A 15,941-nucleotide genomic window follows, 5' to 3' on the forward strand; every position below is an offset into this window, starting at 1 on the left:
TTACAAGGAGCTGTAAATTAAGCATTTTCCAGAGTATGCCACATATACACACACAGATGTATCACTTTCACTATGGTCAGTGAGTTTTATATAACATTTGGGGATAGCAGGCAGTCCCAGACACGTTATTCAGTCACAGTTTAAAACCACTGAAATTTTCTTTGACAAATGAGAACTCAAATTCACTTTTCACCTAAACATTCAGTTGTTCTCCGTCTCAAAAATGTCAGCGTTACCCGTAATGTCCTTAAGCCCTTTTCCAAATGAAGGAAGAGTTAAAGCAGGTGGCATTCTTTCCTCCTTTCAAAGAGAATACTTTGCAAAATAGATTTCCGTTTAAAAAAAAAAAAAGGAAAGAAAAAACACCTTTGCTTAAATTACAGACAGTACAGTAACAGTGGATAGATTGTCTAGAAGCTTATGAATTTATTTTTTACAGAAAGCATCATCGTTCTTATGAAGTACAACTCATTTTTTCTTCTTTTGGACCTTTGCAGGATGAACATGCTGGTTGTTGAAGGCTTATACTGGAGCTCTGTGTGCTTAGTGTTGATTTGTAAAGACATGCAATGTGTTACTCAGTTACAGTGACTATGAAAATGCAATGTTCCATGGCAGAGACTGCTAAAACAGGATCTCTGCTTTCAACACCATCTTCGTAGTGCACGCCTTTATAGGATGAGGATGTGAATACAAGATTCTCTTGAAAATTCACATGGATATTTTTGCATGCATGCTTTTAATTTGACTGTTGTGACTACCAAGATGATTCAGGGAGTTAGGTTTGGTCAGCAAGTAGAAGTAAAGGCAAGACTTGTTCATTAGCTGGCAAGGTGAATTATACAGTTCCAGACTGGGTGTATGAAAATGATCTTATACAGAGGTGTATTAAATCCTAACACTTGTGGATTTATATTCTCTATTTTGAATAAAACAGTTTATTGACCTTTTAATAGGAAAAAAAAAAATCGCCCTCAGTACGTATTTGTGTGTTTTTATACCTTCCTAAATACATTCCAGAATGAAATGACTAACTTAGAAGCATTTTGGCATTTATCCTCCTAAAGAAATCGTATATTTGTTCTGTTTTATATTTTGATTTTGGTGTTTCTTTGTGCACATGTACTAATTCAGTTCCTCTTTAAAAAAAAAAAAAAAGGTAGATGGGGAAGCTAACATGGGGCACAGGAACTTCTAGAGCACTCTGTCAAAAGTCTCTGCACCTCTGTCTCTGCTTTTGGCACAAGAATAGGGGAGAGGAAGGGAGCTAGTAAAACAGTAAATCAGGAACAATAGAAACAGTCAGTCTCATGGGAGAAATTTAAAATCATAGCTTCATTGTTTTTGAATTCCAAATAAAATTAAAATCCATTAAGACTAACTTTAAGACTGAGAACAAGGTGAAGGTCAGTCCAGTGACGTGGAAGAATGTTTGGAGTTGAGAGTGAATGGAACTTTTATTTAAATAAACGGTACATGAGTTACTCTTAATAGAAGATAATAGTTAAAGCAGTCCCTATTTCCATGCTGCTTCAGTTCAGAAGGGCTTTGTTGATGCTATATAGAAGTTTGCTGTGATTAGGAAGAGTAAAAACGTCAGCTTTTCTTAACAGTCTTTGCCAAGTCCTGTACCGCTTCTTCATTTGTACATTTTTTTCTATTTTTAAATAATATTTTTAAATAATTCAAAGGTGAGATAAAGAATTTCTATCCATATTAATAACTATTTGTGTGTTTATGCCTGATCCCTGATCTCAAATACTTAAAATAATTTTAAGAGCATAGCTTTCAACAACCCTTATTTGTGTTAACATCTTGACAATCCTTTTAATCTTGACAATCCTTTTAATTATTTTTCCCCTACTTCTGGCTATTAACCAAGGAATGTTGCTTAAGTGAGTAGAAGTGAAAAAAGTGAGGGGCTTTTTACATATATGAAGTGAAATAAGATTGTTTTCCCCACGGTAATGTTTCATATGCTTCATGTTAAGTCAGTAAGAAAAGTTACATGACTTAAATCTTTAGAAAGTTTGCTTCATGAATCTTTAATATTTTGTTAATAAAAAATGTATTTCAGATTCCATGTCCTCAGTCACGTGAAATATTAGTGATGTTTTGAGATGTCCTTTAATATTTTAAGTCTTTTTTTTTTTTTTTAAAGTTAACATGAATTTCAAAAGTAACTAAGGCCATTCTGTTTTCTGCAGTACTTTGGAAGCTTGCTTGTAATATTCTGTGTTGAACTGGCCTGTGGTGTTTGGACCTATGAGCAGGAAATAACGGTGAGTCAGCAAAGGAGGCTGCATTTTTTCAACAGAAGAAAACAAAGATTTCCATTAGCTAGCTGTTTTCTAATTGCTGTAGTGTTTATCTTTGTTCATTATTCTGACAGTCTAATTTCATGTGACTGTCTTTTTTTTTTTAAACAGAATTCTTCTGGAAAGTCGCGTCTGTCTGGAAGGTCCCGTCTGGGTTTCTCCCCACCCACTCTGTATTTGAGAGACAAATCTGCAGCCCCTGATTTATTTAAGGACTTTATTTTTAGTTAATTCTTGCTTAGGCAGATTCTCATTGAAGCCAGTGGAAATTTTAAGGATTAAATATGATCTTCAGTTTTTAAGATAAGTATTTTGAGGGAGGAGATGTGAGAATTTGTAGGGATTTTGCTCTAAAAGTTCTTAATGTTTTAAAGAAAAGCTCAAGCTCAGTGTACTATATGGTAAACAGTGTGTTCTTTCAATAAAGAACTTGCTGCCTTCTGAAATTGCACTGCCTCCACAAGCTATAAATGCCAGTTTTAAGCAAAGCATGTCTGAGCTATAAAACACTCTTCTGTAAACTTGTGAAGAGGTTTTATCTCAGTCTAGTTTGTGTAGCTGTATCATCATGCAGGAAAATGGGTAGGTGTTGAGCAAAAAAATAGAAGGAAATGTTATTCTGCTGGCTGCTACATCCTTTTGTCTTGCGTTCAGTCTGGTACATTTGTATCAATAGTGGGACAAACATTTTTCTCTGAGCTGCCAGAATATGCCCAACATATTGGTCTTTTCAGCAGTGTGTAGCATTACATTGCTGCAGTAAGATGGGAGGGAGCTTTCCTGGTGTTTACACAGTACTGGGATTAGAGGAATTTCTGGCAGATTTGAAGTCTGAAGTTACGTGGCAGCATTTTGCATCAGAATTCATTCCCTTGCTATACAGATTCCAACAGGGTGTTCTAATATAACCATGATTAAAGCTATCTCTCTACTTTAAATGTTAACTCACATTGATGCATTTTAAAACTGGGAATGCAGGTGAGAGGCGTGCATCATCCTATTGGCACAGCTGCCCTCTCCAGGGTTTTGCCGAGGATGACAATTATAACTAACATCTTTCCACATAAATCTTGTCAGTGGTGGCTGCCTGAAATGACATAACCTTCAGTGCACCAGTATATGCCTTCTCCAGCCTTTTCTATTCAGATAGAAAACCTGAAGCAATGGGTGTGTTTTGGGGCAACCCCCAAGCTATGGGGGTAACTGTTCAGTTACCTGCTATGCTACTGAAACTCTAACCTGGAACATTTTGATAAAAGCCCAGATGCCCAACTATATGTTAAGGCACTGGTGACACTTCTTCCCCTCAGAAAAACCCATGGCTTTCCCCGGGCCCCTCTCCCCTTTTGAGAGCAGCACTGAGCTCCATGTCTGTGTCTTTGGCAGTGGGTCACAGGGAAGCCAGTAATCCATGCTCCTCCAGGTTTTCCTTCTCTTCCAGGAATTCAAGAATATGAACGTGAACTCTGAACATACAAAGAGAACAGAAAAAGATCTCTTCAGAAATTGCTTTCTTTTTGTCTTTTCTTCCCGTCTTTTACACCTTTTTCCATATCCTCTGAAATACTGTGCCTTTATTTTCTCTTTCCATCTGATTACCTTTCCTTCTCCTTCTTTGTCATAACACCAGCGCTCCTTGTGTAATGAGATCGACCAGACTCAGGTTACCTGCTGCTGACACCCGTAGGAAATGTGGTGGTTTGGAAAAGCACAGCTGTTTCTCAGTGATTCTTTCATACCTGTGCAGGTCACTTCCCTGCAGCGTGCTTTCTCCTACTCTGCTGCATGGAGATGAGACAACTGCCTTGTATCCCCGGGGAATGACTCGCTGTCATGTTGGTTTCAGTGTAGCATGAAATCACAAGAACCCCTTGTGGGTCTCAGAGAATCAGTTAGCATTAGTGTAGGTGGGTGTGTGATGTTGTCAAAAACGTCACTGAGGCATAGCCACCTCTGCTAATCCAAAATGGTCTTTCTTTGGCATATGGTCAAATCTGCTGTAAGAGCCCTTGTATAAACAATTTTCCTGCTAGCTCATGATAGCTCTCAGCATGAAGTGTGCCTCGTGACTAATTTTTCCACCCACAAGAATGAACAGCCAGTGTTGGTTCTCAGCTTACTTGGGCATTGGTCAGGCCTTGGTACATATTAGAAAAATAATCATAATGAGCAGATCTGAACAGTAAACTGAGCTTTGTATGCTAAATTCAAACCAATATTTCTAAATTTTTGTTTATTTACACACTGCATGAAGGCAGTGTTATACAAATTAAACGTATGGTGCACGGTCAAATGAATGCATCTCACGGTTCTGTGTTATTGTGCAGTACTATGCATACAAGCTGACAAGAAGCTACTTAGCAGATACATTGATGTCCTTAGTTTGACATCTAGATATTCTGGTAGTAGTCAAACATATAGATTCCAGACAGTGTCCCTCCTTAGCTCCAGAATTCAAATTGCCTACCTACAGTGGGTTTTAGTTTGATTTGATTTGTTTTTAACTTTCATCTCTCACTCTGTTTTTTTTCCTCCTTCTCATTGTTTTCATAAAGAAGATGGACACCTTTTGTTATGTGTGTAAACTAGGACTGTATTCAACTCAAGATAATAAAATAGTCTAGCAAATAAAATCTTAATTGCAGTGATATCAAGTATTATCCAAAGAAAGCAGAGTACATTTCTCTTTACACAGCACTGGAAGTCAGCATTGAGTACAAAAACAAATTATTTTATTATAGTGACTAGTGTAATGTTTGCAATAGAAGTATTCTGTGATACTGTTTTCATAAGTATTCTTAGTGCTGTAGTGCTAATGTATATTTTTCATGTGGACAATGGTGAATTCGAAGCTTTATAGCATAAGGAATAAAAATTCTGCAAAGTGAAAGGTGTGTTAAATTTCTCGGTTACTATTATTAATATATTCATGATATACAAAGCTTTACCAGGAGTCAAAATTGTCGCATAATGTAACAGTTATCAAATGCTCTTATTTGGATTACAGAGTCAGTCAGGCATCGACTGTCCCTGTATTCTTGTAGAGCACCTGGCATGACAAGGACCAGGCTTCTTGGAAAGCATTGTGATTTTTTTTTTCTCCTTAAGTTACATTTATTTCTATTCACGCAGTGCTGTTACTATTTGCTCCAAATTGAACTGGAGAGCTCAGTCATAGCCACTAGAGTAGCTTGGCTCCCCAGCCCTCCAAATGAAAGCCTATATTGCAACTGTGATTGCTTTCACCGTGACTATTAAGGCTAGTGGGAACAAGGCAAAACTCAGCACGAATGGTATGTGTGCCTAGAAGGGCAACTGTGAAGTCTTCGGCTCCTTGTTTTAGTTTAACACACTGAAATTTGTGCTACTAAACAGGAAGCCAGTTTCTTTCCTCGCTTCTTAACTGCACTGTATGCCCAACGCTATAGCATTTGCTTACTTTATTTCTAACAAATTACTAGTTAGGGGTCATCATCTGATGAGAACTCCAGCTCCTCACTTCTGAGTAGTCAGGTTTTAAAAAAATACTTTAACAATTATTCTTTCAGAGGAGAAGATTTACAAGGCAATGAGTGTGTGTGAAGAAAAATTTCACAGGTCCTCACTGTCTAAACTTGTTACTGTTCTTAAGTGAGATACTGAAATCGAGCACATTCAGGATACGTGTGTGCTCAACTTCAGTCAAAGCCAGAAAGCTACTGGAAAGATGATCAGGGAAGAATTAATCTCAATTTTATAAATTTAAAAGATAGATATTTAAATCTGTGTTTGTCACCTTAGACGTTGAAGAAAGTGGATTTGGGACTTCAAGGGAATGATTCATTCGCCTTGTGTAAAATATTTCTTGTGGTGAGATGAATTGCCCTGGACAGCTGCCTGTTTCTTTGTATTGACTAAGAAGGCAACAAGGAGATAACTAAATTGGAGCAGACAAATTCCATCCTGATGACTGGGATGGGGCTTGGTTCAAGTTTTATGCCAGATAAAATCTGGTAATAATATAATCAAATTGTACACAACAATCTTTGAATATCTCCAAAATGCAGTAGCTCCTTTTCAGTATACACTACCTTACTAGCAAAAGATCCAAATAACTTTTTCGTGTTATTGTAGTAAAGGTTTATAAGGATTTGGTGTCGCAAAAATTGAAACATTTATTTTTCCTGTTTTATTTGAATGCGGAGTTATTTTGGTTATTGCACTTAAAAGATCTCAGAGTAGATGAAGGTTCTGGGTTTGGAGCCATAAGCTAACTGGCCTATTCATCAGCTTTCTGTTGTGTCAATCACTTTTCTTTCCTTGTTCTAGGTTCCAGTACAGTGGTCTGATATGATCACTCTGAAAGCCAGGATGACCAATTATGGCCTACCTAGATACCAGTGGCTGACCCATGCCTGGAATTTCTTTCAGAGGGAGGTAAGAAGATGGTTAATTCATTAACTGAAATAAAACATGCTTAGTATTATTTATCTGCTAAAGGAAAAGCTTTATTTCTAAATGAATAGATGAACGTAAGTTAAACGAAGCCCTGTGTAGTGATGATGTCTTTTACATCACTTGATATCCAGCTTTTGAGCTTCTGTAGGTCCTAAAGGCACTATTCTGTATATTTTACAACTTGATCTCCCATTTTCTTAGAAATAATATTATTCACATGACATGCTGTAGCTTTGCCTAATGCAGGTAAGTTCATGTGTATTCCTATTATATATATTTTAATATCAGTATGTTGTAGAGACCTGCACCTCAAAAAGTAAATTAAAATAAATGCCCAGCATTTGGTAGTTTACACTACTGAACTACTACTACTACAAATGCTACCAATACTAGTAGTGGACAAACATGACAACCTCAATAGCTTATTTCTGTTCAGTCACATAAGTAATTCTTAATATCATCAAAGTATCTAGCAGTTCAGGAGTCGGAAGGTCCATATCTACTTAATGTGTGTAATCATGGTGTTACATGAAGCCTAATTAAAAATAACACTCAGAACATATTAAAACTCTCTTTGTATATGTCAAAAGTAAGAATGTTACTAAATTCAGTTAAAGTGCTAGCACTATCTTTTTTTCTGCCAGTAATGTTAGGACACCAACACCTTTTAGGATTATTATAAAAATAAAGAATATGGCTTATGTAGAATTGAAATTCTTCAGGTAAAATAAAACAAACACTTTTATATTCTATTTTAATATTAAGCTGTGCTCCCCTTCCTGTATGCTCTGTTAGTTTCCTTTCATGGAACTGTCATGTATAAGATCTGTGGTTACCTGGAATTGGGTGGGACAGGAAACTTCCAAAAGGATGCCAATGCTGTCTCTTTTGCTTAGGTTAGCGAAAACTGATCAGGGTTTTTATTTCCTTTGACCAGGGGTGAAAAAAACAAAGCAAAAAACTGCCTCGTATTCACAGCTTTGCCCTGTAGCCTACTAAAATTCAGAACTATTTTTAAAGAATGAAGTATTATGTTACAAAAATGAAATTGCCCAAGGTAAAACCCATTAACTACAAATGTAACTCATGTGCAGGAAGAGAACTCTTTAAATGCCTGTCATTGTGCTGCCCTTGTTGAAATGTTTAAGTCTATCGGTGTTGCATAGATTTCCTGTTTACTTAAACATTTCCTAGCTGCTCTTGGTTAGTCTGTATTTATACTAAAACCTAAAAGAGAGAGCGAGGACTTCATGCATTTAAGCCCCTCACCCCTGCTCTGGCTATTCAAGTGCTACGTTAAACAGAAATCCTTCATATGCAGGTAGAGTGTGTGTCTGTTCTGTAGCCTGAGATAACATAATCAGATGGTCTTGAATTCCTTGAATAGAGCTGATATTGTATCTTGATTTAAATGTATAGGTTGATTAAATAAAAAGCTGCCTTTTATGCTCCTGGTTATAGTAGTGTCATAATAATGGTTTTAAGGTGAATACTAGCAATAAAATACCAGCTTCTTTGCCAAAGAAGCCATGCCTTAACTCTTCTAGGGGAGAAGAATTTCTTTTATAAGTTAAATTTCTTATGTTCTATCTGTGACCAAAGGAATTTTGAGAAAGTTTGAAGTGAATTTAAGAAGGCTCTTCTACTGCTTATACTAAACTGTTGGAGTCTCATTTTTGTTCTGCCTACTCATAACTTAGATGGTGAATGGGTGAGCATGGTATGTATTTTATGCCTGAATGAGCACTCTGCATGAGGCCCTTCTTTAGTCAGCATTATGATTTTTTCCAGTTCCTAAAAAGTCAGCTCTGATCAGCTGTGTGCTCTTTCTTCTGTATTATTTAACATCTGAGAGAGACGGGAAATGTATTTCCCACCACCACTACCACCTCCCTTGCTGGTCTAACGCCAGAGTTGTGACTATGCTAAGGAAGGCAGGAAGGGTTGTTTCAAGTCAGGAAGGAAGCACTGGGGTTGGGGAAAAAAGACTCGATAATAAGGAGAGACCGTTTAATGAGGTTGACTTTATAGTTGCAATGGGGAGCCAAAGCTTGAGCTTTCTTTAGAAAGTCCTGTACTGGAAGTCAGGGAGGATTTTGACTGACTAAAGAATTGATAAAAATAGGGGCGCTAAAGCTGTGCTGAAAATCAGAAATGGAAGAAGTGGAATTTGTAAGAGGACTGGAGTACAAGCATTCTACCTGGGCACTGATCTGTTTGAATATGACTGAGAACTGGATTAATCATATACAGAAGTCTGGCTGTGAGGTGGGTAAATGGGGTAAATGTTCTTAAGTCCGTGGTTCTTTGCCAGATGATGAATTGTAAACACTGAGATTGGTACTGGAGGACATTCAGACGGACGGCACCATTTTGTTCCTCCAGCAAGGCCTTTTCTCAGTCATATCAACTCCCCATCCAATGTTGAAAAAAAAATCTGACATAGCTGCTTCAGCTGTTTTTTATGTGAATGCAGTTAGGAATGTGGTAGGCTAGTCATTTGTCTTTAAATCTCCTGGTGTGCTCTTCAGAGAAGACAGATTGTTAGCCCTGGTGGTTTTTATAGCCAATTATGGCTCATCTACTTTGCAGCCAGAGTTTCCACTTTTATGATTGATTCTGTTGCTGTGTTTTATTATTTTATTTTAGTGTGATGCCCTATTCTTCCATTTACGTTTTGTCTTTCAGTATTTCTAATTTCTCTACCTTTTCTCACTCTTTTAACTTTTTATTTTTTTACTGTTTTCAGATAAATCTCTGCTGTATGCTTTTTCTGATCTATTTTTCAACAGATATGTCCATAGCTGTAGCCTTGCAGGAATAGTCCTTACTAGTAAGACCGTAATACAATTTTTTAAAAATTTACTTTAGCTACAGATGTCGTTGTTCACTCTTTTGCCATGAGATTATCACGCGTTAGTCTACAGTAATATGGATAGAAAAACTAAAGGGTACAATAATTTCTGCAAAGCCTCCTTTGAAGGAACAGTAGGGTTTTAAAGGACAGAGCAGTATCATTGGCTCTTTCTGAGGTGTTCATTGGTCACTGCATTACTTCTTTCACATTGCTTTTCTGTCAAAGCAGAGGAATATACATGAAAGCTCTTGTGTGTGTTTTGGTCCTACTTAAATACTGCAAAAGGTTTTAATAGGAATTTATTTAATTTGTTTGATGACCTACTATTAGGAAGAAGTAGCATCATTATTGCTGATCTTGGCTAATCCTTCCTTTGCAGTTTAAATGTTGTGGGGTGGTGTACTTCACAGACTGGCTGGAAATGACAGAGATGGACTGGCCACCTGACTCCTGTTGTGTCAGAGAGTTCCCAGGTTGCTCTAAACAGGCACATCATGAGGATCTCAGTGACCTTTATCAGGAGGTAAGAATTAAAATATGGGTATTTCAGATGGCGTTGTGCAGTCTTCATGATCCAGTTTCTTTTTCCAAACTTTTTTTTTTCACTTGCAGTGCAGCAGAAAGGTTTGCAGAGCAATTCTTTTTTTTTTTTTTTTGAAAGAAGTTAATGTTGTTAATGCTGAGGTTTTGAGCATCTGCTGTCTTTTTTAATGAAGCCCTCCAGAGGCAGCACTCTTGAAGCACTACCTTCCTACCTGCACACCTTGTTCTCTTGTAGATGTCAGAAGGTCCTTTAACTGTGGAGGTAGACACTGAAAATCAGGAGCACGTTTTGACAAAGATACTGAGATTCTTAGATCTTTTTTCACAGTGTTTTTCTGAAGAGATGAAGTAAATTAGGTGTGAGGGAGGATATGTTGTTTTCGGTATGGTTTTTAGTTCTGGTGTTTTTTATAGCCAATTGTGGCTCATCTACTTTGCAGCCAGAGTTCTCACTTCTATTTGATTCTGGGTAGTGAGAGGAGAAGAGTTAAGCAAAGGTGTTCAAGTTGACCCAAGCAACTCAACAGGCAGTCTGGTAGTAGTCCAACACTTACTCCTTGGGTGCCACCAATATAGCTTAGGTAATTCCTGAGCCAAAGTTATTGTGAGATCTTTTTCTTTCTTTACCTTGAATATTACTTTTAGAGGAAGGAAGATGAATGGCAATACTTAAGTGAGCTCTTCTGGGTGTGAAATTGGGAATGAGTCCATGAGGAACCAGGCCTGGAACATCATGCTGGTTCTGTGCTGTGACATCCATATCGAGATCAATACTAGGACAAGCCCAATCCTTGAAGGTGGGCTTCCATGATGTTGACAAAGTTCCCATTCATGATTTTTCCCCAAAAGTAATTGACCATATAGTTTGACATTTGGATATATAATGTAACAATTTCTTCAGTTACTTTTGGAGAATAAAAATAACAGCTGTTAGGAAGGAGAAGATTTTTCAACTCCTGAAACCATCCATTGTGTTCCAAACTGTGTTAAATGTCAAAACTGCTAGATTCAGTTTGAAGTCTCTCAATAAAAGTAGGCACATGGAGAAAGAGAATCAGAGACACAATAGAACTAACATGACAAGAAGTAAGTCTCAGTCAAGTAGCTACCAGGATGTGTGAAAAAAGTGTGTGAGAATTAATAGTGAAAGACAATGATGTTGTGGAGCACAAAGACTACATTAATACCCACTTGATTTATAGAGAGACTGCCTGGCTTTTTTCTAAAAGAAACCTGAAGGGCACATTTGTAGTTCTTCCTCTATTGTACTGCAGATATCCCAGAGACGTTTTGATTGGATTAATCTCTTATTAAAAAAATAAATAAACACACACACACACATATATTTGGCTCTCTACTGCAGCATCTTTTCCAAAAAGGGACAGCCTTTACTTTGTTTCACTAGCCGCAAAAAATAATGTTTTGCTTTCTGAGTTATGTACAGTGTTTGGTTGGCAAAACTGTTTTTTTTCCATGATGCTTGTTTGTGGGTTTTCTTACAGGCTTGTACTATGTACTTGTTCTTATATTTATCACTGTCATGCAAAACCAACTTTAACTGCAAGGCTAATCTGTCTGACTTCTGCTTTGGAGAACGGAAGGAGAAAAGCTTCTTTAGAAAGAGATTTAAAACAAATTTATGTAGTCTGCTGATTCTAGAGGGAACCTGATGAGATTAGCCTCGCTGGGCTAAAATTGGCTTATGTAAATATCCATTCTGGTACTTCAGAAAAGTCCTTTGGAGTATTTCAGAAAACTGAAGTTTAGTTTGTTGGCTGGGATGGATAAAAGTTTGTTGTAGCTGTGCTGTAATTTTCTGCTGGGATCTCTGAGCTCTCTGTGGTCTCATTTGGAGTCCTTTGCAATAACAATTTTTGTTGAAGGGATGGTGGCTTACTTGAAGGCTTGCCTGAGAGTATTTTTGACAGGAATTGTGCTTCTGCTGCTAGATTTTGAAAGCCTTTTTTTTTTTTTTAATGTTGGTCTTCTTGAACTGCTTTTATTCTGACAAACCTCACCTTTGTGCAATTCATAGAATAAGGAAGTCTTAGATTGTAGTTGCAATGGAAGTGCATGAGATGACTGCAGCTTAGGAGGTTTATTTTGTTTCAATTTGGTCTGAGAACAAGGGGAGGTCTGCCAGTCTTGTAAAATACCAATAAAATAATTGGTAGGATTTGATAGCTTCAGAAAAATCAAAATTGCATGTTAATTTTTACTTCTTTTTTTTTTTTTCTAGCATAATTTTGACAATCCTCAGAACTTTGTTATATATAACAGATCTGTTAAATGTGCTGGTGGTTTATCAGTTCTCTGCTGCTCTGAGAAGTGGCTTATTTAAGATCTGATTATTATTCTGTTGGTACTGTGGTGTTGCAGTAAATCAGAAAAACATGCTTTGTTTCCATTTTAATACTGAAAATTTCAAATGGCTCTTAGAATAAATTTGAACCAGGTCCTTAATACTGGTTTAAAGCTTAATACCTTAATAGCTTAGTAGGAGTTCGAAGCTAATACTCTAAATGATCACTACAAAGTTTTATAGTATTTGTGATTTGTCAATAAGAACTTTCAGTTTAGTGACAAAGTACTACTTTTGCCTAGGAAAGTATATTTGTGTACTCTTTAATTGCAGGCTACCAACTATGAATATGTTGCATAAGCAGAAATAAAATGAATTTGAGGATAACCGGGATAGCTGGATATTTCTCAGTTTTGAGGCTGATTATGAACGTGTATTAGAGCAGAACTGTAAGAACATCATTAAATGGAGGAAGGCAGTCTATCTAGATTGGGCATAATTTGTGTCAGTTATGTGTGTTTTCTGCAGGAGATGCAGGCATTAATGTTATTGCTGTTTGTTAATGGATGTTTCCTCCAGGCAAAAAATGAACTGAATTTGAATACTGCTGTGGTTGAGCATTTTTAAAGTGTGACCAGCTTGTACCTTAATCCCTTAAAGTTATCTAAGTATCAACATGAAGACAGTTTCTCTGTAATCAAAAACAAAATTGGAAAGTAACATAATTACACCACTATCTTTTAGTTGAAGGAAATAAAGACACTAACTTGGTCATTTTTGTTCATTAAGTTCAATTACATAGCTTTTGCTATATTTTTTTTCTTTTCAGATTTCAAAGAATCCAAATTTTCTCCTTGTTCTGTGTCTAAACTGTGTTAATTTATAAAAACACAAAAACACAGTGGCATCATGAAGAGTGTAAAGACATTGAGATCCTTTAACTTACTCTGGTACAATTATTATAGAGTACGTTGATTTTATTTAGATCCTAAATGAGAATCTGTTGACTGTGGTGTGAATTTTGTGTGTCAGGCAAGAATCAGGCCTTTCATCACATAACTTCATGACTGCAATATTTGAAACAATGTTGGCTTTTGGGAATTTCACTGCGATTGAAAAGTGTTGTTTATCATAGCCTGTCTTCAGATTCTATCACTTTGATCAATTGCTTTCTTTTCATAGAGAATTTACAAGATTTGTAGGAAGGATATAACCACAAAAATGGTATTTTGAAGGTAATGCCCCTTCTGATGGGTTCCACGAGGCCTTTTGCTGGGACCAATGCCTGCTGGTACTCCATAGTGTTATCCTATCATGATTACTACTCTGAATTGTCCCTTGCTGGTGCTGTTCCTTTGATTTCTCTACTGTGAAGTCCTGTAAAACTTAGCATGTGCCAAAGTAGCTAAGGACCCCCTCTTCAGAGTTTTATCCTTTCTAAGATGACAACTTTTCTGATCAGCAAGTAGTGTAGCTTATGTTTGCACTGTTGTCCAGTAGTCCCCAGAGCCAGCATCTCTTTTTGGGTACTTGCTGACCTACAGGGACTTGGGAGCTTTTCAAAAACCTTGTGCAGTAATTACTTGGCCACGTGAGCAAACTGCAACATGTGCTCCACATAAGCGATTATAGTTTCTAAATTTACATTTTTTGGAAACATCAGCTTATGGTATTTTAACATGCTTTTTTTTTTTTACGTCTTTTTTTTTTTTTTTGTGTGTGTGTGTGTAAATAATTATTTTTCTGTAAATAAGTGCTTTGGATTTGCACCTGTCCAATGGTAGGGAGAAGTGATGGGTATAACCATCTTCCTAATACAGCACGTGGGTGGTAAGCTCTTTGGAGAAAGGTCTAGTTTCCTGCCTGGGTTTGTGCAGGGTGGGTAGTTGCAAGCACTCTCACAGTGAGATATGAAACAAAGCACAGCAATAATGCTGTGAGGTGACTTTCAAACTCAAATGTCTGCAGAGTCTCCATGGGAATAGCAGTCTGCAGGATGGGTGTCGGTACTTGTATTGCTTCACAGGTGTAATTAATTTGATTCAGCCTGGGGACCTGCTGTGGCCCGGGGCATTTCCTGGTGCTGCTGCAGCAGCTGGAGATGGTGTATAGGTGGGAAAGAAGCGTGGAAACCACTATGCTAAGCCAATTAGCCCCAGGTTGGATGGAGGACCCTGATTGTGGGAAAAATAAAATCCCAGCTAGCTGCAAATTTGTGCAGGATTTGCTGCTCCAGCTGGATGCATATAAGTGTGGGACCAATGGGATTCACCCCTGGATACTCAAAGAGCTGGCTGATGTTATCACAAGACCTCTCTCAATTATTTGTCCAAAAGTCTTTGGAATCTGAGGAGGTCCCCGTCAACTGGAAACTGCCAAATGTTGTCCCAGTTTTCAAGAAGGGTAAGAAAGAAGACCCAAGTAATTACAGGCCTGTCAGTCTCACTTCAGTTTCTGGTAAAATTATGGAGATTATTCTGGGAATTATTGAAAAACATCTGAAAGACAATATGGGTCAAAGACAATATGGGTCACAGCCAACATGGGTTCAAGAGGGTAAAGTCCTGCTTAACTAACTTAATTTCCTTTTAGGACAATGATACCCATGTAGATGACCAAGGGAAGACAATAGATGTAATCTTTTTGGATTTCAGCAAAACTTTTGATAGTGTTTCTCACAATAGCCTTATGGAACAGATGTCCAGCACACAGGTAGATAATACGATGGGTGAACAATTGGTTGGTGGGTTGGGCTCAAAGGGTTATAGTAAATGGGGTTGCATCAGGCTGGTGGCCAGTCGCTATTGGGGTTCCCCAGGGCTCCGTTTTAGGGCTTTACTGTTTCCATAAACGACTTGGATGTAGGACTCGAAGGTATACTGAGTAAGTTTGCAGATGACACTAAATTGGGAGGAACTGCTGACTCCCTCTAGGGCAGAGAGATTTTGACAAATTAGAGAGCTGGGCAATCACCAGTCATATGAATTTGAACAAGAGCAAGCAGCAGATTCTGCACCTGGGGCAATTATGGTTATATATACAGATGGGGATGAGAGGCTGGAGAGCAGCCCTACTGAAAGGGAACTGAGGTTTTTGTTTGACAGCATGTTGAATGTGAGCCAGCAGTGTGCCCTGGCAGCCAGGAGGGCCAGCTGTACCCTGGGGTGCATCAGGCCCAGCACTGCCAGCCGGGTGAGGGAAGGGATTGTCCTGCTCTGCTCTGTGCTATGCAGCCTCACCTCGAGTACTGTGTGCAGTTCTGGGAGACACAATATTAGAAGAACATAAAACTATTAGAGATTGTCCAGAGGAGGGCTACAAAGATTTTGAAGGGCATAGAGGGCAGGATGTATGAGGAACAGCTGAGGTCCCTGGGTTTGTTCAGCCCAGAGCAGAGCAGGCTGAGGGGAGGCCTCATGGCGGCCTGCAGCTCCCTCATGAGGGGAGCGGAGGGGCAGGTGCTGAGCTCTGCTCTCTGGGGACA

The 15,941-nt window shown here is 38.0% G+C and overlaps 1 protein-coding gene across 2 annotated transcripts in view; it reads left to right on the forward strand.

The window, feature by feature from the left end:
* The window catches only part of TSPAN12 (tetraspanin 12), a 51,636-nt gene that overhangs the window by 33,645 nt on the left and 2,050 nt on the right, over window positions 1–15,941 (forward strand). The window contains exons 4-6 of one of the 2 annotated variants that reach the window (XM_035559344.2): window positions 2,208–2,282; window positions 6,627–6,734; window positions 9,992–10,135. In XM_035559344.2, the coding sequence (XP_035415237.1) occupies window positions 2,208–2,282; window positions 6,627–6,734; window positions 9,992–10,135 (327 nt within the window). The remainder of the gene's footprint in view (window positions 1–2,207; window positions 2,283–6,626; window positions 6,735–9,991; window positions 10,136–15,941) is intronic. The other variant, XM_035559345.2, reaches the window with a different exon arrangement.

This window comes from Cygnus atratus, chromosome 1 (assembly GCF_013377495.2).
Source record: "Cygnus atratus isolate AKBS03 ecotype Queensland, Australia chromosome 1, CAtr_DNAZoo_HiC_assembly, whole genome shotgun sequence".
Taxonomy (NCBI): domain Eukaryota; kingdom Metazoa; phylum Chordata; class Aves; order Anseriformes; family Anatidae; genus Cygnus; species Cygnus atratus.